At 45.0% G+C, this 24,287-nt stretch overlaps 1 protein-coding gene across 6 annotated transcripts in view; it reads right to left on the bottom strand.

Annotated features, from left to right (window-relative positions):
- The window catches only part of LOC147903489 (uncharacterized), a 39,794-nt gene that overhangs the window by 1,491 nt on the left and 14,016 nt on the right, over window positions 1-24,287 (bottom strand). For 4 of the 6 annotated variants that reach the window (XM_087399266.1, XM_087399262.1, XM_087399270.1 and 1 more), the window contains 8 exons: window positions 13,827-13,943; window positions 9,807-10,190; window positions 1,682-1,753; window positions 1,120-1,532; window positions 761-860; window positions 602-661; window positions 433-519; window positions 58-183 (listed from right to left, as the gene is read on the bottom strand). In XM_087399266.1, coding sequence (XP_087255392.1) covers window positions 58-183; window positions 433-519; window positions 602-661; window positions 761-860; window positions 1,120-1,532; window positions 1,682-1,753; window positions 9,807-10,190; window positions 13,827-13,943 — 1,359 coding nt within the window. The remainder of the gene's footprint in view (window positions 1-57; window positions 184-432; window positions 520-601; window positions 662-760; window positions 861-1,119; window positions 1,533-1,681; window positions 1,754-9,806; window positions 10,191-13,826; window positions 13,944-24,287) is intronic. The other 2 variants (XM_087399285.1, XM_087399291.1) reach the window with 1 other exon arrangement.

Raw genomic sequence — 24,287 nt, 5'->3', positions numbered from 1 at the left:
AATCGACCTCCGCAGAACGAGAATCATTGTGGGTAGCTTTGAGATGTCTGTGAGTACCAATGGGTCGGATCGGCCTCCGCAGCATAGCGCAAAACACAGCAGTGGCTCCGGCCTGTCTATTGCATACGCCTGTCGCTCATCCCCTCTCAACTTTGCCGCTGGTGAGAGGAATGATTGAAGCCACTGCATGAGACCAGTTCGAAATCGTCACTTCTTCCGCAGCTGTTAGCGTTTCAATACAGATTCATCGCCAACTTAATGTTAACGCAACAGCTTAATCGACGAGCTCTATAGCTGCGAATTACTTTTACGAATGCTTTAGGCGAAATGCGACATCTTCTAACGAGCTAGAACTGCTGATACAAGATAATTTCGAATGACTTATGTGTAAGGTTCCACATTTTACTCTATGGTGGTAGTTGAAAGATTGACCTTTGCGGGACGATGGGAGCGACATTTTAAGATGGATTGTTCAATGGTTTGCGCATTGATGGAATGCGCTCCAATCTTGTATGCCGCCTATCACATTCCACGGATCATATTAATAGTCCATTGCAGTGATGATTTTGTGCTTCAACAAATCGTCTGTACATGACCTTACCTTCTGTAGTAACGACACACGCTTTAAGTGGTTCCGAGGGATACCATATGCAAGATAAGCCTGTAACAAAATGTGTCAAACCTTGACGGTGGTCCAAGTTAATTGTTCGAATAGCAAAAATGTCGAATCACATCTACAGATTTACGTCTATGTGTTTACATGCATCATGAGGGCATTGTGTATGTTGATCCAAAAGGCCAGCTTCTGTTCATGATTCATTTGACTTGGATCCACCGCCTCCAGCTGTTGAACAAGCGAGCTGCATTCATCAAACATGTTAATCATTGTTCACGCTAGTCAGATGCGTTAAATTATTGATACGTCAATGATAGTTTATGAACGCAGCCTTAATCGAAAGACCACGAGCAGCCAGGAATATACGCTTGGGGAAAACTAGACCAGGAGACATCAGCCAAATATCATGCTTTCAAGCCCCCTGCTGTAGAGATGGATAGCTTACCGTTTAATCTGGGAGATATTGAAACCCAAAACAGAATCACAGCTCCAAGGGCACTCACCGGAAATTACGAAGCATTCGTGCTGCATATGTCAGTCGATCATTGTCTACACTAATCCATTGCACTTCCACTGTTGAACTGCTTACTCCTGCACAGTCTGTTGCACAATTTCCCTGACTAGGGTCACTTGAACACACATCACCGGAACTATCGGTCTTGCATTGTGAAGTCCACCCATCACTTGAAAACCTCTGTGCGGAAAATCTACTCGCAGATGAGGATGATGATGAAGGGGACATCAGGCCTCCAAGATGTGGAAGGGGTGGTTCTGCAAGTTTGCAATAGATAGCAGCCATACAGCACACTAGATCTTCTGATAATTTGTTAGGCGCTTTGCTTAGTGGATCCCCAGATAATAGAGGACTCTGGCTACCAATGAAGTACTCCGGGTATATTTCTCGGCAAGGTGTACCCTGCTTTTACAAGAGCATAAAAATGTGAATACCAGCTGTTCCATGACTTATGATAGGTCTTTAATGAAACAACCTTGCTTCAGAAGCCTTTCTGCTTCTTTTTATTGTAAGGCTGTAAATTAAGTGGGTTTGAGCACAGAAAAAAGGACCTCTGTTGATTGGATGGAGGATACATCTTGCAGCTCAGCCTTAGCCACTTGAAGAACGCATTGTTGTGTTTCCTGTCAACATCCGAAGCAGCCCTTGTTATCACTAAATCAGTAAACATCCTAGAGGCTCTAGCGTCAAAGCATATTGAAACCACCAACAAAGATTTATATGGAAAGGATCACATTGTTCAACTTCCAATTTAGTTATTAATTGAGGGTAAAGATTAGAGAGCCGTATGGAATAAAGAGCTATGAAATTCTCATTTCGTGACCAGACCAATTTAGGTTTAACCAAGCCTTCCAGAAGGACTTCGCACGTCATTTAACCATTTCTGGTGGAGGGGATACATTGTATTTCTTAACGATCTCATCAATTGGTTCATCTTTGTCTATACCTTGCATCTGATCTGCGACTCCATTGCCAAGAGTCTCAATTTTAAGTCTCTGATTTCTTGTTGCAGTTGGAAGGTATGCCCCTGGATCTGATGGACCTGTATTTCCATGATATGTTTTCATGAACTGTATAGGGACTGATTGCTTTGTTAAGCTGGGAAACAGAGGCCCCTGAAAAGGCTGTAAACCCAGCAAAAGCATATGCAAATATAGGGAGTGTGTAGAGAATTGGGACACTGAGCCAAGGATAAACTCCCGTAAATTCCAGCTACTACACACAACTTAGGGCCTTAGCACATGGATGGGGCTAGCATGGGTTTAGGATGGGAATATTTTTGTCATCATTACTCCCATCCTACACCAACTGGTCTAGGATGGATTTAGAATGGGAGTAGCCACTTTTTTTCCCATCCTGGCAGCCAGAATGGGTTCCCCTTTTTTAGGGATTCAAAAACATGGAAGGATGACATGTGTCCTTGTCCTTTTTTAGGGCCTTAGCACATGGATGGGGCTAGCATGGGTTTAGGATGGGAATATTTTTGTCATCATTACTCCCATCCTACACCAACTGGTCTAGGATGGATTTAGAATGGGAGTAGCCACTTTTTTTCCCATCCTGGACCATGGCCTCTAGACCCTGGCAGCCAGAATGGGTTCCCCTTTTTTAGGGATTCAAAAACATGGAAGGATGACATGTGTCCTTGTCCCCACAAGGTCCCCACCTCTTAAACACATGAAATGATGCCATGTGTCCTCTTCCTCCTAAACCCATACCTAGTTCTTTTTTTGTTAGCACATGGTGGGATGGGAATAGGATAGAAATATGCATGGGACCACCTTTTCCCATTCCCATCCTATTTCTTCCCATGTGCTAAGCCCCTTACTGATCCAGACTATAAGCTAAGAAGTTTTGATCAAATATATTCTTGTGCATCATGAAATGCTGTTTGAGATTATTTATGACCAAGATGCTTGCCTCTCCAGCCGACCTGGTTTGTGAGCAGCGACCCCTTTGGCTCGTTGCAGGTCCCGACCCCCCTTCAGATCGGCGCGCCAGCTCGTTCAGCTGCTGGCGCCTTCCCCATGGTTGCCACAGGGTTTGAAGCTGAGGGGGCTGGTCCCGTGCCCCCCTGAGACCTTCCCCTTGTGTTTGCATTGCAGCTGCTACTTGACTAGCAAAGCTGCAGGTTCGAGGCTTTTGAGCTGGCCCTGGACTCCTCTGCAGGGCTCGGCTTTGAGCTCTCTCATTGGCTGCCCACGGTTTCTTTTCATTTGCCCCTGACACTTGCTCCTTCGTTCAGCTTTTGAGTGCTCAGCTCTTGAGCCTTGCTTGGGGCTGCGCGTCAGTTTTTCCAGCCGCTTCTCATGGAGTTTTTTGGCTTTTTGTGGGCAGCCCCTCAAGCTTTTAATAGTCTCTTGCTTAAGCTCTTGGCTGCCCTTTTCCTGCCCCTGTTTCCGCCTTCCTTTTCCTTTTTTCGCAGCGTTGGGGTTTCTTGCTTGTGCTTTGAAGAAAGAAAGCTTGGTGGTCGTGGCTTTGTCTGGCAAGGTCTCTAATGGCAGCACCTTGGAGTCCCTCAGCAATCAAGGTTTTACTTTGTTCCCAGGGTACACATTTAGCAGTGCCCTCGAGGAAGTAGATTTAGGATTGGTTACAAGCGAGCCTAGCGCTAGAAGGGGGCTGCATTGAGGTGGTCACCATCTATGGAAGGGTGGTTTTCCTTCTCCAGTTGAGGTCACTTGAGACCACCTTGGCACTTGTGGAGCAAAGCCCCGTCCACCTTGGTCCTCACTTGGTTTACCTTTTGCCATGGTACCATGGCTGCACAATGGAGGATGTGGATACGACTAAAGTGCCCCGCTTCCTGGTGACGCTCCAGTTCCGGTGGTTCCCGAAAGAGTATCGGGCATTCCTCCCTCCATTGGTGCCATGTTTGGCACACTGCTAAAGGCTCCACCAGACACAACAGCCTCTGTCATGGTAGATGATGGGGTTTCCTATGGTTGTTGAGAACCCAAAATCCCTATCGGAGGAGATTTACCTCGAGACCCTCGAGGGGGGTGAGCTTTGACAGAGGATCGAGGTCTCAGGGTTACCAGGGTAGTGCTTATAGTGTAGATGGGCCATCTCACTCGGACTCCCCCGAGGACCACCATGCCCCCCCCCCCCCCCCCTCTCACGGTGGGTTTGAGCGGTTCATCAGAGGTAGCCTTAGGAGGATAGGGCTTAGCGGCCACAGACAGTCATAGGAGTCCCAAACCCCCTAGGTGGCGCTCTCTGAGGGAAAATGAACCAAGGTTAAAAAGAAGAAAGCAAGCAAAGCAGGCAGCTAAGAACCACAGGCGGAACGCTAGACTCAAGGAGAAGGCACGTGTAGAGCAAGAGTTAGCCCCAGACTGATCCCAGTGTAAGTGGTAATAGTCCGAGAGTGCCCCCTCAGGTCGCCCCCAGATGCCAGAGGACGATACCTTCTTCGATCTTATGATAGATCTCCTTGTGGTAGTGGCCTAGAGTACTTAGGCACCTGCCCAACAGTAGGACAGAGGAGCTCCTGCCACCTCGACAGGGGTTGAGAGCACTTAGGTATCTCTCAAAGTAGTGAACCGTTGGAGCTCTCATTACTTCAATCCCCCCCCCCCCCTTCCTTCCTCTCCAGCTGTTTCCCTGCTGCTGCGGTTCCCTTGAGAGTTATGATTAACCGTTAGAGTGGGGCTAGAGGGCTCCTCTAGTCAGTGACCAAGAGAGACCCAGAGATGGATGGGGACCTAGAATCGCTTCACTTGAGATGATCAAGGTAGTGGGCCGCTTGGGTGGTTCATCGACACTCCTAGCATCCCAGACTAGCTACGAGGGCCGTCCCCTTCAAGAGATTCAGTGAGACCCGAGAGTGTGGTTTTAGCCATCTAGAGTAGGCCACACGGAGAGAGTGGACGAGGTGGCTGCCTTCTCTTACATGATACAGATAGGATGGCGGCTCCAGATGCATTGGCATGGACTCCTTTGAGAGAGAGACACTGGACTGAGCAATAGATGCCCCAAGAGGTCAGATCTAGATTTTGGACGTGACTATGGTCTAGTCTTCGACCACGGAAGATTTCCCACTTGGTCGCCCATGTGGTTTACCCATAGGCCCTTGGCTGGAGTAGATGTGACTGGATGGGGGATGCCACCGTTGCATGGACGGCGTTTTGGAGATGACCTTGCACTGCTTATGGAGCTGCCCTAGCACTCACAGGATCTACCTGGGATCCCTATAGATTGAGTACTCAGCGAGATTTCACTTGGGGCATGGCGGCTTGGTTGCTAGAGGAGGGTCATGCCTTCCACATCGATGAGGTCTCCCAACCTACAAGATACATGGATAGAGCATCCATCGGATTGAGCTATATGAGGCGACTCTCTCTTCTCCAAAGGACGGCATGTGGGAGATTGTGGCTAGCATCATAGCGTGGAATATCTAGGTTGTGCGTTGCAACCTATTGATGGGTGAGCATCGTGTTTCCTACGACGGCCTCTCTGGTCGCTATCTGGGAAGATATCATCTACGCCCTGCTTGGCTTTTGTCGGCTTTTGGGAGCGTGGGACATTGGATTTTAGAGCAATCATTGATGTCCCCTGACCAATGCAGCCCATAGGAAAGTGTACCTTGTACATATTTGAGAACCCTCTTCGCTGCATTCCAATGTGTGATTGTGGGACAATGCATGAACTGGCTAAGAAGCCCTGTGGCATAGGCATTGTTTGGCCGTATGGAGCATAAGTAGATCAAACTACATACCAACTGCTTGTACAATGTGCCATCAAACTTTTCAATTGTATCATGCTTACTTAGCTCGATTCCCTTTTCCAATGGAGTGGCCACAGGCTTACAGTTCTCCATCTTAAATTTCTGCAACAACCACTTCACACATTTTATCTATGACATAGAAATACCCTCTTGGGTTTTGCCAAAATTCAATGCCATGACAATAGTGTAAGAGGCCCAAATCTGTCATGTCTAAAGTTTGACACAAGACGGACTGCACTGCTGCAATTTGCTGCAAATTACTGAGTACGATATCATCGACACAAAGCACAAGAATGACCAAATCTGATTTTTGTTGCAGAACATAAAAATTTGGCTCTGTATGAGTGTTGACAAAGCCTTGGGACAGCATTAACTAATGTATCTTATGATACCATGCACGAGGCGCTTGCTTCAGCCCATACAAGGCTTTCCTGAGCTTGCATATCTTGTGTTCTTGTCCCTGAACAACAAAAACCTGGGCCTAATGCACATAAACCTCCTCCTTGAGATCCCCATTGAGGAAGGCGGTCTTGACATCCATTTGGTACACATACCAACCATAAAACGCAGCAAGAGAGATGACAGAGCGAATGGTAGTCATTTTGGCCACCGGAGCAAAAGTCTCCTCATAATCTATCCCCTCTTCTTGTGCATACCCCTTGGCAACTAAACGGGCTTTGCACTTCTCAAATGTACCCTCTGCATGATACTTTATTTTGTAGATCCATTTGGTGCCAACCCCATTCTTGCCAATGGGCGCATCAACAAGTCCCATGTAGCATTCTTTTGAATGGATTGAACTTCTTAAACCAATTGAACACTTCAGATTTGCTTTTCATGAGAAAGAGCCAACTGAACCTAGAATAATCATCAATGAATGTGACAAAATATCGATATCCTCTATGGGTGTGACATTCATTGGTCCACAAACATCACTATGCACAATCTGCAAGACCCTTTGTGCTCTTACTGAACGTGGACCATCCTTTTGGAATGGTAGGCGATGCAACTCTTCACACACCTCTTGAGCGGGCTGCTGTAATTTTGGCAATCCTTCAACCATATTATGATCATGCAAATATGCCAAAGCTCAATGACCAAACCTGGCATGCCATAAATCACCTGGAGTAGAAGAAGAGATTGCCATAGCACGATTGTAAGGCTGAACATCAAGCTTGTAAAGACCCATGCTGGCCTCATAAGAACCTGTAGCCACAATCTCATACCCTTTCTTTGGATCCTTGATCCTGCATTGATCATCTTGGAATCCCACAAGCATGTGTTGATCATGAGCCATGGATGGAACTAAAACAAGATTTTTCCTCAAATCAGGAACATACTAGACATCACCGATATACTTTTCTTTCCTAAATCCAGCGGGATGGGAACATCTCCCACTCCTGTGATGTCTTGAGTGGCATCATTAGCACAAGCAACTTGTCTGCCATGAACAGGTTTGGTTTCTTCAAACCACTCTTTCCTGTGACTCATGTGCTTCTATGCACCACTATCTAGATACCAAGTATCTATGGCAGCAAATGAAGAATTTCCAGATGAAGCAAGAGAAGCATCATGTGCAACTAAATTCCCCCTGGCACCAAAGCTGTCCTGAAATACAGTAAACACATAATCATTTCCCTCTTGTGCAAAGTTTGCATGAGATGGTGAAGCATTGGCATTTTCAGCTGGTGCCACATAATTACTACTTGTGCCTTTTCTCTTTTTCTCATTGGCAATCCTTTTCTAGCACTCTACAATGTAATGACTAGGCGTTTTACAATAATTGCATCTACCTTTCTTCACCTTTGTATCTTCTACATTCCGTGCATCTGTGTTTGCATTCCCCTCCTTCCTGGGCTGATAAGTATGTCTGGTCTTTTTCTGAAATTTACCCTTTCCATGAGTGGCAAGCGCTTGCTCACTCTAACCGGAGGGACGGGCTTAATTGGAAGTCCGTGTTTCTTCCTGTAAGAGCAAGCTAACTAACTCCTCAAAATTGAGTGGAGCAACCCTGAGCATAATGGTCAAGGAAGTGATAAACGTATCATATGAGGGTGCCAGACTATCGAGGGTGATAGAGATCAATTTCTTGTCTTCTATATCCTCATCAATAGCTGCAGGCTCATCCCAAATGTCAGTAATCTTTGCAATATGAGCTGAAATAGTTTGATCTTCCTACTGGGCAAGTCATTGAGCTTATTATTCAAAGCAATGGTTCTTGCTTCATTCTTGACATTCCACATAATTTTCACTCTATCCAAGCTGCCTTTGAAGTCTTGCAAGACTTGATAGTGGACTTAATGTGTGTCTTCCCAAACAATGCAATCAAAGACAACGCTTGGGCATCCCTACAATCAAACCTCTTCTGATTCTTCGTGGGAGCGGTAGTAGAAGACTGAGTGGTAGTGCCAGAAGTGGAAGATGCACTCACGCTAGATCCAGTAGGTCTAGCCTCATCACCATTCACAATGTCCCATAAGCCCTTTCCAACCAAGATATTCTTGAGTGTAAATGACCACAAAGTATAGATGGGTCCATCCAACTTACTTGCTTCAGTCATGGTACCAAAATTCTCATTGAGAGACATGATTGCAAGCTCAAGAATAACTGCAAGTGTACCTGCAAAGGAAAAGACAGCAAATGGACAACTAAAAGACCACTAATTGCCATGCAATCACTGCAATGGCATTCACTAACAGTGGCTGCTCTGAAATAGCAATAAATCTGCCCCAAAAATTTTGCTCAAATCTCATTTCCTTCCAAGATACAACATGCAATCGAGCACTATATTTCTGCCCCGAAAAATTGTCCTCAAGCACATCCAAACACTGGCTCAAATGCAATGTGCTCAGCCAAACAATGGCTCACAATGCAATAGCAAACTTTTCCCTTTGACTTAGTAGTGGAAGGGTTGCCTCTTGTTGAGGAAATAGAAAAAATATTTGGTTCCAGAAAAAAAATTGTTCCCCCAGGATAAAACCACTTGGTGTGCAAATACTCATCGCCAATATTTATTCAAGTTTTAGGGATATTATGCTGATGATGCAAAAATGGAACGCTAAGGACTTGTTTTAGGAATATCCTTATGTGTTGGGTGCCCACTTGAGGTTTCACAGCTGAGGATAGCTGATACAGAAGCTGGATAGTATTTTAACACCCCAGAACACAAGTATCGTTTTTTAAGGTAGGTATTTATTTATTTATTTCAAGTTTTCCTTATCTTCAGATAATAAGGTGTTGGTCAAGAAATTTGAATTCTACCAAGGCTCTATCTAGAAGATTGGGACTAACTTGGGACTTACTATCCAGTTGCTATGTTGAGTGATCATTCAGGTTATGTACGATAATGGTAACCTATGGATATCAGTGGATAATCAGACATCCACTCACTAGTCTCTCCAAGAGCTTGAACATAGGAGTTGTTGAGTTGAATCAGCACATCTAATTATAAGTATGGCTTTGGGTGTGAGCCAATACTTGGGAATTGACAGATAATCAACAATCATAAGGTTGAAATGGGATGAAAGGGTTATAGGTTAATGCCGTAAGCAAGTCTACACATTCTGATGTCGATGTGGCGACCACGAGCATGCCTCAAAACCTGCAATAGCTTCAAACTTTGGAGTGGTGGTTTCCAATAGTTTCTCGTTTAATATGTCTATCTTTACAAGGATTCTCATGGATCATGGGTGCAGTTAGTAATACAAGTCTTTCAAACCTTACCAATACTTCCAATCGTTTGAACGTAAATAACTTTGTTAAGGGCTATCCTGGAGGCAATAACATCTGACTTGGTTGTGTCATGTCACATAGAATATCTCTGTTTCTGTGTATAGGTGAAAATTACAGACAGTGTTCATAGTCAATTAAACACATTCAGTAACTTTGAAATGCAATTGGATTAAACAATACAAAATACTCAGACTTTCCACAAACTTGATGCTTACTTGAGGCAACAGAATTGGTTGAGAATATGAAGAGCACAAGCCCAGATCTTTTTTCAAATTGGTACATGTACTTGTACTTTGTCTTGCCCTTGCCTCGATTGACAAATGGCTATCATATAAATTATCATTCTGGGACTCTGCCAAACTTGGATAATATTGTTGATCAGGAATTATCTGCTTGCTGGTTGATTTTAGGAAAGCTTGATGGTGTTGTTCATGATCCTCCAATCTTGAAGAATGATATACATTTTGTTCTTCTATATGATAAGCATGCCATTTCAGAGTATCCTCAAATGTTTTGCGATAAAGTCCGAGCAAGTGCTGCTCCAAATGTGACACTTCCAACTCTAGGATGGCGATCTCTCTGATCAGATCCTGTGTTGGCTGTTAAAAGAGGATTTATTAGTGCTGAATCAATCTCGTTATCCAAAAACATGTCTTATAGCAAATATTAGGTGATGTGAGCACAGTCAGAATTAAAATATGAAAATAGAGGACAAGGAAGCATTATTGCATACATGAACTGTACAAACTTATTGCATATCAGATCAGGAAAAGCAGTGCCATTTATTTTGCAGGGAATGTGCTTAATGATATACAGAAAATGTGAAAAATAGTCAGTAACATTACAAGTGAAGCACTAGGGGAGCCTTTTCTGAGAAAATACATCAAGTGACTGGAAGGTGTCAAAAGTTTGGACAATGATATGGAGTTTTGTATCCTTAGGATTGCACCTCTGTGCAGCAACATGCAGAATGTAAGTACGATTGCTATGTATCTATGCACAAACCTCCCCCCCCCAAATCCCTCTTTGCCCCCTTGATCCTCTCAGACTGCTCCCTAAATTCTGTCCTTCGTAAGCTCCCTATAGTTCTCTAGAGCTATCCTGAGCTATTGCACTATAGCCAGGAGTTCCCTTCTACCCCATAAGCTGCTGCAGGTCTTCTTAGGCTGCTGCCATGCATACTCTTTCTGTTCTTGCCAACCCTCTACAGGGTGGCTGCATACCATCTCTAAAGAATAGGCCTTTCTTGAGCTGTCAATGGCTGTCATTCTAGTCTTTGCACAACCGACATTATTTTGAGCAGCCGCATGGGACCAGATGGCATTCTACAAGGAGCATTTCCTCCACTTGTGCGAGGATGGCCTCATTCAAGGACCAGGATACTTACAGATTCATCTCTCTTATGAAATATGGATGACCATGGGCCAAATCAAGACCTCATCTCATAGATTCCGGATCAAGAGGCAGGTCACGAGATTGCAACCCACATGATCCCACAGAGACCCAAGGGTATGCACCCTCGGTGATACACACTGGGTTGGGAGAACGGGGAATATGTCTTGATGTGATGTCCAAGATATTATGAGGTCCGAGGGAGATACCACTGCATTGTCACCCATGGATACATGAACATGATCAGAGTCATTGACTACTTGGACCAAAGATGCACCACACTCTTCGTACATGAGGTCACCCAACTTAGGTCTAGACTCATGAGACCATGAAATCATAATGAGAGTACACCCCCCTAAGGGGGAAAGATTTATTAACATCTATGGAAGGCCAAAAAATCCTATGAGACCATGAAATCATCATGAACAACAGATTGGACACATGCCCAACAAGCACTTGCTCCATCCAAGACATTATCATTGCAGCATCTCAATGTCAAGCTTCCAAATGCTGCCCACAAGTACATCCTACACAGAGGAGCAAAGCACGCCAATAGCAAATCTTAGACATGTTTCAAAGACTCTGCGACTCTGGATGGAATCCCCATTAGGCCCATGTAGAGCTCAGGTCACTCATGCTCAAGACATGATATAGCACACATGATAGGAACTCCTGACACATGGAGTTCTTTCTTGCAGTTTCTAGGTTCATCAATAATCCTTTCTTAGAGGTGTCTATAATACCTCTAGCTTCCCCTTAAGGGGTGTACGAAAAATTAGGGTCTTGGTCCTGACATCTCCTATCCAATTCTTCTCTTGTGACGTAGTTTGTGATCTCTTGTAATATGGGGCCACGTCCCATGACGGGTCTTGTAGGATTTTTGGCATTCTGTAGACGTTACTAAATCTTTTTTTCTTTCTTTTTATTGCAAAGGCTGTTTTACTACTTGCATAATGAAGTAGGCATAGGGGAGGACTAGTGTAGGGATAAAGTTTCCCTATGCAATCCAGTTTACATCTGTAAGGGACACAGAAACAGTTGAAAAATACTTCAAACTTCAAGCATTTGTAGGATGTTCTATGAGCTTATGCTGTGCATTGGAAAATTTGAAATAGCATGGGCCATGAGCTTCCGAAGTTGATTAAGATATCTTTGGAGGATAGATGCTTTGATGATTGATGGCATACCCAAGATGTAGAAGCATCCAAGTAATTTGAATTGATGAGGATTACAAGTTCGCAACTGTGACATCTGCCAACAGCAACGAACAACAAGCAGGATTATCTGAGTAAATGGTCCAGTCCCTGAGGCGGGATAAAATCTCAAGACCTGGCGCTGGCTGAAAATCACGAAGCATTTGTGACAAATTGCCCCAGAGGAGTCTATAATGCTGTCCCAGCCAAACTATAATTGCAGCAGGGAAAGATAACACCATATCAGCATCATCAAGCACATCACCCACAAGGCGTATGCCTTTTGACCAAATAAAATAAGAGCGGCCGGGCCTTTTGACCAAATAAAATAAGAGCGGCCGGGCTCTTGGAAGGTGCAAACACCCTTGACCAATGAACACACTTTGCGCGTAATGAGTTTCCATCAAGAGCATCCTTGCCATTTCATTTAAGATGAGAGAGTATGCGCTTCCAATCAGAAAGCATGCGAGAGACAAAAGGACATGCCTCAACCCCACCATTAGTATATTAGAGATGAAAATCCCAATGACTAGGCTCCGAGTGACCAAAAGCATCCATGGACAAATGCAAAAGCAAGTGTCCATCATATACACCCAGCATTGATCGCCTGCATAAACTAAAGCATCGTTTCCCCCTTATGTGCGAGAATGTGCATAGTAATATTCAGTATATTCAATCCCCCATGCATCTTCTGCGAGCAAAGGTGATAAACTGAAAGTAACCGGAAAGCTTTATGTCCATGCTATGATCTCCAAAAAAGCTCCATAATAGTAGACATGAATCTCTCTCCCTCCCTCTCTCTCTCTCTCTCTAGGAAAAGAGGGGAGGAAGGACAAAGAAAACTTTGAGAGTGGCTTTTTGTCAACCCAGTAGGGCATCTAGCAGCAAGGAGAGAAGATCAATGGGGGCAAGAAGTGTGGTGAAAATGCAGAAAATGAGAGCGACAGGCAGGAAGTGGGTATGAGGGAAGATTAAAAAACAGAGGCAGAGCAGTTGGAGGGCATTACACAGGCAAGGTGGCTGTAAGTGAAGGCGGTTCATCCCGTAGAGGGTTAGCAGCAGGAACCAGGAAGGAGGAACTGTGAGGAATAACCATAGACCTAGAAGTGGGCAGAGGAAAAGGCAAAGGCGATGGACGGGTGCTTGGCTGTAGTAGAGATAGACAGCTGGTTGGGAAGGCTGAGAATGCTGGTGGAGGGGCTGGACAGCTGCTAAGAGAAGGAGGAACAGCTTGGTTCAAAGCAAGCTGTCCCATAGTGTACAAGAACTTCTCATCCCTGAGTTAAAATAGTTTCGGAGGTTCTACCATTGTCCAAAGTATCTATTTGTACAGCATCTATAGAATGATGTGAAACATGTTGGCAAAGCAAATTTCTGCTAGTGGGCTACAAACAATTCGAAGTAATAGTAGACACTATTTGCAATGAAACAGCAAATGGAATTGGCCGTTTGTAATGGGACAATTTTTTCGTAGCGTTATTGGACAGTGATATTGCGATGAAATAGCAAATGAAATAGTCCCAGCTAAAGATAAAACTAAATTTGGCATTTCTAATGGGACAATCTTTTAATTTATGATGAATTTTGATTGTAGTCACATTGTCTATGGCAAAGCCTTAACTCAAATGCACATATTTCACCAAGGTATACCTTGGGGATTAAATTGTCTAATATAGGAAACACAATCGATGATGCTTGTCCAAGGGCTTGCGTGAGAATCTTCTTCATATCTCTTTCACGTTGAAAAATTTTCTGCAGATTTGCAACCTGTGTGATTATATCAAGATTCAAGTCAAAGAATCATAAAACTTGGGGAACTTCTTCTGGCCTACCAAAAAGATCAAACCTTTACTTAATCAAAAGAGTACATGATAAATACGTGTCTAAAATACCACTTGCATACATTACAGATTTCCAGGAATTTTTCCCAGCGTCATAAGCAAATTTTGATGCTGACTATTGCTTTGCTAAAGGGAAAATGTTCTTCCATCTTTGACAAGTTTGTAGATGTTCTCCTTGGCCATGTAGACTGTTGACATATCATGTTGATAAGGCTTGGCCAAAATAATATCTTCACATTCCATGGAGACAACCTCATAGTGGACTTGATCTTGGAAAGCAACAATAGCAGACTTGACAAGACGCTCTCCTTGAAGATGGCTCTGTTCCTAGCTCTCTAGATTTATCTTTGATTGCTATATGACATCAATTTCATCGCACAAATCAATCCGCAATATTTGTTGTATTCATTACAAAGAATTTGACAACAGAGGTCAATTTGATTGCACATTGATTGGAGGATTGACATTGCGTTCAAACTGTTAGAAACTCACTGTGCCCACCTGTGAGCCCCCGATTTGAGGAGACAAGGGGTAGGAGGGCTGGAGTGAGAGAGACTTAGGTCGGCATCATAGGCAACCAGCACACGGGCTGGTTGCAGCCTGCAACAGCAGGTAAAACAGGGCTTTAGGCCTCACATGGAGGCTCCTGCAGCAGCGCAGACTGGCTGCACAGGGCACCCTTATATAGGGGCCTGTGGCAGGCCAAGTCGGCCCAACCAGGGCCACCGACCAGGGCCAACCCTGGTCGGTTTTCTAGGGCCCATGTGGTCGGCCACCAGACAGGGTACTGGCCCTGCTGGTTGGTCAACTCAAGGGGCCTGGGCAGTGCCTATAAAAGGCCTACTCCTCCATTCATTCCAGCATCCAGTGCAAGACTGAAAGCCCCTCTCCAAGGCTGTGTTCAGCACTCAGATCTGGAGCAGGTTGTGTGAGAGAGAGTGCATCAGTTTTCTCCAGCAGTCTGCTGTGTTTTGTACTGCTCCCTTGGAGCTATTTTTCTGCCCACCATCTGGTGGATGAATATACTCTCTTTCTCTCTCTGTCCATATTTATTTCTGAGAGAGTGTTTGTTGCATCTGTGATCATCTATCTGAGTTAAGTGTGTAAGAGTTGGAGAGATCTTGGGTGGAGGTTTGAGTGATTCATTCCCTCTCGATTTCTAACATGGTATCAGAGCCATAGGCTCTCAACTCTTCTTCATCAAAGCACTCTCTGAAGGAAGGAGTCCCTTGGCAGAAAGGCGATTCTATTTTCAGCTCAGGCTAGCACGGGAGGTCAGTACATCTTTTTTGCTTTAGTCTTTTCAGTTTGCTATTCACCGAGATGGATCAGCGTTCAGAAGCCTCTACACCCACTGCTCGTCCTTCCTCCTTCTCCAGTCAGCTTCCTTCTTCATTTATTCCCAATTTTGGTGAAGCTGGAAAGCTCGATGGGACGAACTATCCAATCTGGAAAGTCAAGATCCGAAGCCATCTGTTGGCACGGAAGCTGTGGAAGATAGTGATTGGGACCGAGGAGAAGCCGGAGGACATTGTGGACAAAAGAGGTGAAGTTTTATTTGAAGCAGATGCAGACGAACTCAGTGCATGGGAGGAGAGGGATGCTCAAGCCTTAGCAATGCTAATTGGCACGACAGCAGATGCTGTGATTCCTCATATCCAGTTGGCGAAGACGTCTTTAGAGGCGTGGGCCATACTGAAGGAGCTGTATGAAACCGATAATACAGCCCGTATCATTACTCTTCAGCATCAGCTTTATAATCTTGATATGAATGAGGGTGATAGTGTGCATGACCATCTGACAAAGGTGAAAGTCGTGCGGGACCAGCTCGCAGCGATTGGTCAAAAGGTGGACTCGAGTCAATTGGCGTTGCTCACACTCCACAAGTTGCAACGGAGTTTCAAAAGTTTTGGGACTACGGTCGCTGCGGGTCAACGGACTAAGCCAATCACCTTTGAGGAGCTTGGCCCAGTCCTGCTTTAGGAGGAGGCTCGAGAGAAACTCTTTACGCAAACCGACGAGAAGGCATTAATGGCCAAAGACAAGCGTGGAAAAGGCAAGCCAAAGGAGTTCAAGAAGTCAGAGGACGCTGACCGAAAGAAGAAAATGAAGTGCTATTACTGTGAAAAGCTTGGCCACTCCGCCAAAGAATGCCGAAAGAAGAAGGCGGATGAGAGAAGCCAGGAACAAAGAAGAGCCTAAGAATGATTCTGCCAATGTGACGACTGGACAGTTGTTTTTAATCAATGAACATTGTTCAGCGTATGCAGTCAGTGAAGGAAAAGAGGGTTGGTATGTTGACAGCGGTGCTTCAAAGCACATGTCTAACAAAAAGACTTGGTTCAAAACCATGGAAAGTACACACCCGGATTCCAAAGTTTCTGTCGGGGATAGCCGGACGTGTCCTATGAAGGGCATCGGTAGCATTCCTTTCATTACAACCGCGGGTGAGGAGAAGGATATCTCTGGAGTACTTTATGTACCCAACCTTTGCAAGAACTTACTGTCTGTAAGTCAGATGGACAAAAACAACATGGCAGTTCTCTTTCAAGATGGCAAGGTCACCGTGACATCCAAAGCAAATGGACAGATGGTGGCTCAAGGAGTTGAAGAGAACGGACTATACCGCCTCAGTGCAATGTTGGTTCATGAAGACAACGGAAAGTCCAAACTTTGGCATGAGCGCTTCGGTCACGTCAGCTATGGAACCTTGGCTGAAATGTCAAAGTCGAAGATGGTGGATGGACTTCCACCAATTACAGGCAAGGATTGTGTCTGTAGGGCTTGTCTAGAAGGCAAGTAGCACAGGGACAAGTCCAACACAAGAGGCCTCGTTTCAGGCCAGTAAACCTCTTGAGTTGGTTCATGCTGACATTTGTGGCCCAATGTCTATAGCATCGTGGGCAGGATCCAGGTACTCACTTCTCTTTGTGGATGATTTCAGTAGAATGACCTGGGTGTATTGCTTGGCCAAAAAAGTCACAGGCTTTCAAGAAGTTCAAGGACTGGAAGGCCAGAGTTGAAAAGGAGACGGGGGAGGATGTCAAGACGTTCCGTACAGACAGGGGGGGAGAATTCACCTCAAATGAGTTCAACACATTTTGTCGCAAGCATGGGATCAAGCGACAACTCACCACAGCACATACTTCTCAGCAAAACGGGGTAGCCAAGAGGAAGCATAGAACCACCATGGAGACAGGGCTTGCTATCCTCCGAGGTAGGAACCTTTCTAAAGCCTATTGGAGTGAAGCTATCAATACAGCCGTACACATTCTCAATAGGACCAAGACGAAGGCCGTCAAGGACAAGACTCCATACGAGGCATTTTATGGTAAGAAGCCCTCTATCACTCATCTTCGCATTTTTGGTTCTAATGCATGGGTGCATGTGCACAAGGAAGACAGGACCAGGCTTGATTCTCGGAGCAGAAAATGTATCTTTGTTGGGTATAGCGAAGAATCCAAGGCCTATCGACTCTTCGACCCAGTAAAGAAGCAGATCCTTATCAGTCGGGATGTTGTCTTCGAGGAAAAGGAACTTGAACCCCAGGAGGAGCCTCAGATTGAGGAGGAGGAGATTGTTCAACCCCCAAACCCACCTCACCCTAGGTTGACCATCAAAGAGGTGGCGAAATTTGAAGCTGATGTACCACAAGGTACTGAGGAAGAGTAGGATGTTCCAGAAGCAGTTCCAGTTTCTCCTCCCACTGAGAAGCAGAAGAGGTTGCCCCAATGGTACCTACGGACATTGGAAGACTCTCGGGTCACCGAAATACCTGAGAGTAGCAGTTCCGGATTGCGTCGGTCCCAACGTCTTCAGAAGACCCCATCCGTGAATTTTGCGTTGGTGGCTCAGCTTGAAGAGCCAAGGACCTTCGAGGAGGCGAAGGACCATCCAGAATGGCAGGCTGCCATGTAGGCAGAGATGGATGCTATCCTGAAGAACAATACCTGGGACTTAGTGGCCAAGCCCCCGTGACGAAAAGTCATCGGCACTAAGTGGGTATACAAACTTAAATAGAAATCAGACGGCAGCGGATAAGTATAAAGCAAGGTTAGTGGTCAAAGGTTTTGCTCAAGCTGAAGGCATGGATTTTGATGAAACTTTTGCTCCCACAGCTCGCATGGTTACTATCCGGACAGTGATTGCCCTTGCTGCCCAATTCTAGTGGCCTATTTTTTAAATGGATGTGAACTCCGCATTTCTTAATGGAACCCTGGAGGAGGAGATATACGTAGAGCAGCCACCGGGCTTTCAAGATCCAGGGTCCCCATTAAAGGTCTGCAGGTTGAAGAAGGCGCTATACAGGCTGAAACAGGCCCCCAGAGCTTGGTACCAAAGGATTGATGTATTCTTTCAGAAGATAGGGCTAAGTCGGAGCCCTTCTGAGGCAAACCTCTACTTATTCATGGGTTGCGATTGATACTCATCCTCTATGTTGATGATCTTATCTTGACAGGTGACTATGTCAAGAAGATTTCTCAGGTCAAGGAGCTACTCATGTCTGAGTTTGAGATGACTGATCACACTACTTCCTTGGGATAGAAGTAAAGCAGGCCAAAGACAGGATCTTCATTTCACAGGAGAAATATTGTAGAGAACTTCTGAAGAGATTTCAGATGGAGGATTGCAGGACAGGAGTAACTCCCATGGAGGTCGAGCCAAGTGTTCACGACACATCTCAGCCAGTCGATACTCCTTTGTACAGACGATTGGTAGGAAGTTTGCTTTACCTTACCAATACTCGACCTGATATTTGTTATGCAGTTGGGTTATCATGCTAGTTACGGGTGCTGAGGTATCTAAAGGGTACTTGCACCTACGGGATCACCTATACCAAAGGCATCGAACTAGGCAGGTTTTGTGATAGTGCTTGGGCAGGTGATGCTGACACTAGGAGATCAACAATAGGGTAAGAAGCAACCCACAGTGGCCCTTTCATCTACAGAGGCAGAGTACAGAGCCGCGTGTACAATAGCTTGTGAGACACTGTGGTTGAGGTGGATTCTGGAGGACATGGACGCAACAGTGCTGATGTGCGACAATCAGAGTTGCATAGCCATTGCTAAGAATCCAGTGTACCATGCGCGGACCAAGCACATCGAAGTTCATTACCACTTTGTTCGAGAGCTCATCATCGACGATGTGATCGAGCTTATGTATTGCCCGACCGCCGACAACTTGTCTGACCTCTTCACGAAGGCACTTCCTCGAGAACAGATGGAGCACCTCATCAAACGAATGGGGATTGGCCTACAGTTGTGACATTGAGGGGGGGTGAAACGAGTGGGGATTGGCCCACAGTTGTGACATTGAGGGGGGGTGTTAGAAACTCACTGTGCCCACTTGTGAGCCCCCGATTTGAGGGGACAATGGGCAGGACGGCTGGAGTGAGAGAGACTCAGGTTGGTATCATAGGCAACCAGCACACGGGCTGGTTGCAGCCTGCAACAGCAGGTAAAACAGGGCTTTAGGCCTCACATGGAGGCTCTTGCAGCAGCGCAGACTGGCTGCACAGGGCACCCTTATATAGGGGCCTATGGCAGGCCAAGTTGGCCCAACCAGGGCCACTGACCAGGGCCAACCCTGGTCGGTTTTCTAGGGTCCATGTGGTCGGCCACGGGTGTGATTTTTTGGTGAGCTTTTTGTCATGAGCTTTTTTTCAATTTTCATGAATATTGCGAGCTTTTCATTCACCTGAGAGAGAGAGAGAGGGGGGGGGGAGTTCATGGAGTCGGGTGGGTTGAAAGTTTGGGTTGTGGTTGCAGTTAAGAGGAGAGAGGGGGGGGAGGGGAGATAAAGGAAAGGGGGAGGGACGGGCGCATGGGTAAGGTGGCATGGAGAAGGGAGGGGAGGGGAGTTGGAACATATATTCGTTATCATAGTGGAGAACGTAGAGGGGGAACTTATAAGGTATGCAAAGAAGAGTGCAAGGAGGAGAGAGAGGATGAGGAATGTGAAAGTTATGTTCATCTACTAAATGTAAAGGGAAAGGGAGAGCATGTGGGAAATTTGTTTATTTTCAAAGTGTATAATTTGACAAATTTGACCTCATATTTGGATTCCTCGTCGAATTCCGGTCATTTTGAGTACCAACATGACCATATTCCGATAAAAATTGAAAAAATGGTATTTTTGTCATTTTGGCCTGTCTTGGGCCTGTTTTGAGTCTGCGCTAGACAGGCCAAAATGACAAAAATACCATTTTTTCAATTTTTATCGGAATATGGTCATGTTGGTACTCAAAATGACCGGAATTCGACGAGGAATCCAAATATGAGGTCAAAAGTTTCAAATTATACACTTTTAAAATGTACATATCTCCCATAGTTCCTCCCTTCTACTTTGAATATGGACATATCTTCCATAATTTTTTGCCTCCTACTTCCACTCATATCCGCCCCCCCCTTGTGCATAGTATACACTCTTCCACCCCTCCCACATGCTATGAAAATGAACATATCCTATATTCTCTCCCCCTCTTTCTAACCTCCCCATCTTTCTTATAACAAAAACATGTATGGATTTCTAAAAAAAGCTCGCAAAAACAAAGGAAATGGTAAAAAAGCTCACATTAAAAAGCTCGCCAAAAGATTTCCCCCGTCGGCCACCAGACAGGGTACCGACCCTGCTGGTCGGTCAACTCAAGGGGCCTGGGCAGTGCCTATAAAAGGCCTACTCCTCCATTCATTCCGGCATCCAGTGCAAGATTGAAAGCCCCTCTCCAAGGTTGTGTTCAGCACTCAGATCTGGAGCAGGTTGTGAGAGAGTCCATTAGTTTTCTCCAGCAGTCTGCTGTGTTTTGTACTGCTCCCTTGGAGCTATTTTTCTGCTCACCATCTGGTGGATGAATATACTCTCTTTCTCTCTCCGTCCATATTTATTTCTGAGAGAGTGTTTGTTACATCTGTGATCATCTATCTGAGTTGAGTGTGTGTAAGAGTTGGAGAGATCTTGGGTGGAGGTTTGGTGATTCATTCTCTCTTGATTTCTAACACAAACATGCCTAGCATCTTCACATGCCTACACTTTCTCCAACATCTGCCATATCTCGATTAGCTTTTGATGAAGTGATTGTAAGCTATTTGAAAGAATTGCTATCAAGTCAATGACAATGCTTATGATTAACGTGACATCAGCTATAGCATGATCCTCATGCAAGCTAACATGTTGATAGATATTTTCCATGGCTCAAGCCACCAATGATTAATCACATTGCAAAGGTCTTTCAGATACCATATCTCTTCCTTTGATAGTGTGTTGGTATCTGTGTTCTAATTATCAAGTTAGGTGATACATCCATGTTTGAAATATGCATGCGAAGTGAACCCCCACCTCAATAGAAGCACTTGTATGCCAATTGCACACCCTAATCATTAAAGGATGCTTGATTTTTTTTCAAGAATTTACCATCATCCAAACCATTTGTTAGCTAATGAGTCTAATCTTACAAGGGGAGGAAGAATCATCCTTAGATCCCACTATTAGGTGCCATTTACCATCTACAACATGAAACTTTAAAAAATGCCAATTACTCTGGGATGCTCTCTCATTTTGGACTGGCTGTCCAAAAGATTTCACAGGTATCATCTTCTCAATCTCTACAATCCTAGGAATTAGAAATCCCAAAGAGAGCAAAATTTTGACAGTGACTATGCTCCTTCTAGCCATATTGAGGAGTCTACTACTCTATGAGGGGAATCTACTTGTAAAAGCACAAAGCCGCTTCCATCTTTAACATTAAGTAATGGTAGGAAGTTTGGGACAGAGATACAGTTGCACATCACTCCCCCAGGTGCTTGGTTCCATCTAGAGAGTATCTAGGATGCAAGTGGGAGTTCTGATTCTACCCTTGCCTCCTTAGATGCGAGAGAATGTTGAGAACCCCATGTATAAGAGATGGATTTAGCGTTTTACAATCCAGCCCATCTTGGTGTTGTATAACACATAGACACAAGGACCCCCTTTCTAAAATCTCTCCAATGTGTATAGATCTCATGTCCCCCATCTGCATGAGAGCTTGCTCAACCTAAGCTTCTTCCTCCCATCCCTCATCCCACCTCTTCTTGTCTCCATTCCTCTTAGCAGTGAGCCTTGCTCTGGAGGGATATCATATTTTAAATGTCACAATTTATAAGCAAGAAGTATTTTTGCTCAAGCTCACTACCACGGACATTGCCCAACTCTACTTGCAATATATTTGGCTTTCCATCTTTCTTTTCTTACCTCATGGTACCATGGCTTTACTATGGAGTAGATAGAGACCACGCATCACATGCCTTGGTTTTCCATCACCTTGCACTTCCTCGGCCTTCCTAGGGAGTACACGAGCAGCTTGGCTGGGTAGCCATTTTGGCACAGTATTGGAGACTCCTATCATGGCATATTTGGTTGTGATGGATGAAAGTGTTGGTAGTATAGGGTCAACAATGCCCCACCCGTAAGCCCCAAAACCAGGAGAGCAAAGGGGCTAACAATATGTTGGGTGTACATGATGAGTAGGTTGGCAGACCTATCTACTGGTCGGCTCATTCACAGATTGAGTCGGCACCGGCTGATGGAGGTCAATTGGTTGGAGGAGGACGTCAGCTAGTCTAAGGGCTTCACTAGACCTATAAAAGGGTCCCTTAGGGCCTATTGTTAGTTCATATAGGAGCAGTCCTCACCTTGTCTTGGGACAATTCTTGGTGCTCACTTTGTGCAATAAAGAGAGCCTTTGTGTGAGAAAGTGCCATGTGGCATATTGGGAGTTATCCCATATACATATGGTACTTGAGTGTGTGTGTCCACTCTATATGAGTGTTGTACCTTCACTTGTCACATCAATCAACTCAGTGGAGCTTTTGGTCATTCAAGTGATTTCATTTTGGTTCTTGCCTTTCCTTCTATTTCATTTTATTTCCAGCTCAAATTATGCTTCCTTCCTTCTAGCTCCCTTGTCTCCTTTCCTCCTTCTTTTAGTTCCTTCATGTGGTATTAGAGCCATGTCCCCTTTCTAGCTTTCCCTTCCTTCGGCAAACCTTAGGAGTGAGGTAGCCTGGAAATGGAAGCTATCTTCTCCCAAAGGGCAGCCCTTGCCTCTCTTCCCTTAGCCTCTCCATGTGCTGCTGGTTCATGGAGCTGCTATTTCTGATTCGTGGAGCTGCTGTTCGTGGAGCTGCTGCCTCAAAAATCCCTCCTCCTGCTGCTCATTCCGCCTCGTGCTGCTGCTCATTCTGCCTCCCCTTTTGCTCCACTTTTGCTGCTGGTTGCCGCCATCAGCCTCTCCTCTTGCCCACTACACGCTGCCTCTTTTCTACCCACTACCCGCTGCCTCTTGTACTGCTCGTGCTGCCCGCTACCTCCTCTTGGCACTTCCTTCTCTTTTGAGCTGCCACCATGACTTCTCTTTCCAATATGATGTCATTGTCGAGAAGTTCACAGGCGAAGGATTTCCCACTTGGCAAACTAAAGTGCAACTGCTCCTCATGAAAGAAAATGTATGGGATGTCATTAAAGATGAGGACTACGCTACAACAACAGATCGTCAACAACTCAAGATATGGAAGCAACACAACTCAAGAGCCATTGCTCTTATTGGACTTTGCCTCGCCGACACTTTGATTCATCATATTAACTTGAAATCGATGGCCAAGGAGATTTGGGAGCGTCTCCAGAATTTGTTTGGTAACAAAATCACAAACTCCAAGGTTTTCTTGAAGCTGCAATTTTATAAGTAAAAAATGAGAACAATGATGCTTTAAGTGCACACTTGGCAAAAATGCAATCTCTTATTCAACAACTTTCCAACCTGAATTGTCCACCTGACGACGAGGAAAAAGTGGGTGTCCTCATGAAGAGTATGGAAGGAGTCTCTCGTTTTGAGAACACTCTTGAAGTACTTAGGCTTGCCTCGACAACCTTTGATGATATGGTGACTCTTCTTCTAGAAAAAGACTGTTGGAACAAAGAATCTTGGCTCTTTACATCAAGCACTGAAGAGGCTCTTGCCTCCACTAGCAAATGTAAAACCCATAAGAACATCACGTGCATATATTGTAAGCACAAGGGTCATATGGAAGCAAACTACTACACAAAGAAAGCAAAAGAACAACACCAGCATTATGCCAACTTGGTTGCAACAGAGGAGATCTTAGAGGAGATTCCAGACCTTGACCACACACTCACTGCCCATGTTACCCTTATTGAGGATGACAACCCATATGTATTTTGATTTCTCTTATGTGAATCAATAAAGGTCCTTTGCTTTGAGTAGTCCCTCTAAAATGAT

Source organism: Dipteris shenzhenensis, chromosome 3, assembly GCF_047967505.1.
Source record: "Dipteris shenzhenensis isolate YYH24624 ecotype China chromosome 3, Dip_SZ_1.0, whole genome shotgun sequence".
In the NCBI taxonomy this organism is placed as follows: Eukaryota; Viridiplantae; Streptophyta; class Polypodiopsida; order Gleicheniales; family Dipteridaceae; genus Dipteris; species Dipteris shenzhenensis.
Note: the sequence above shows the minus strand (reverse complement) of the source record. Positions and strands in the feature narration are given on the sequence as shown.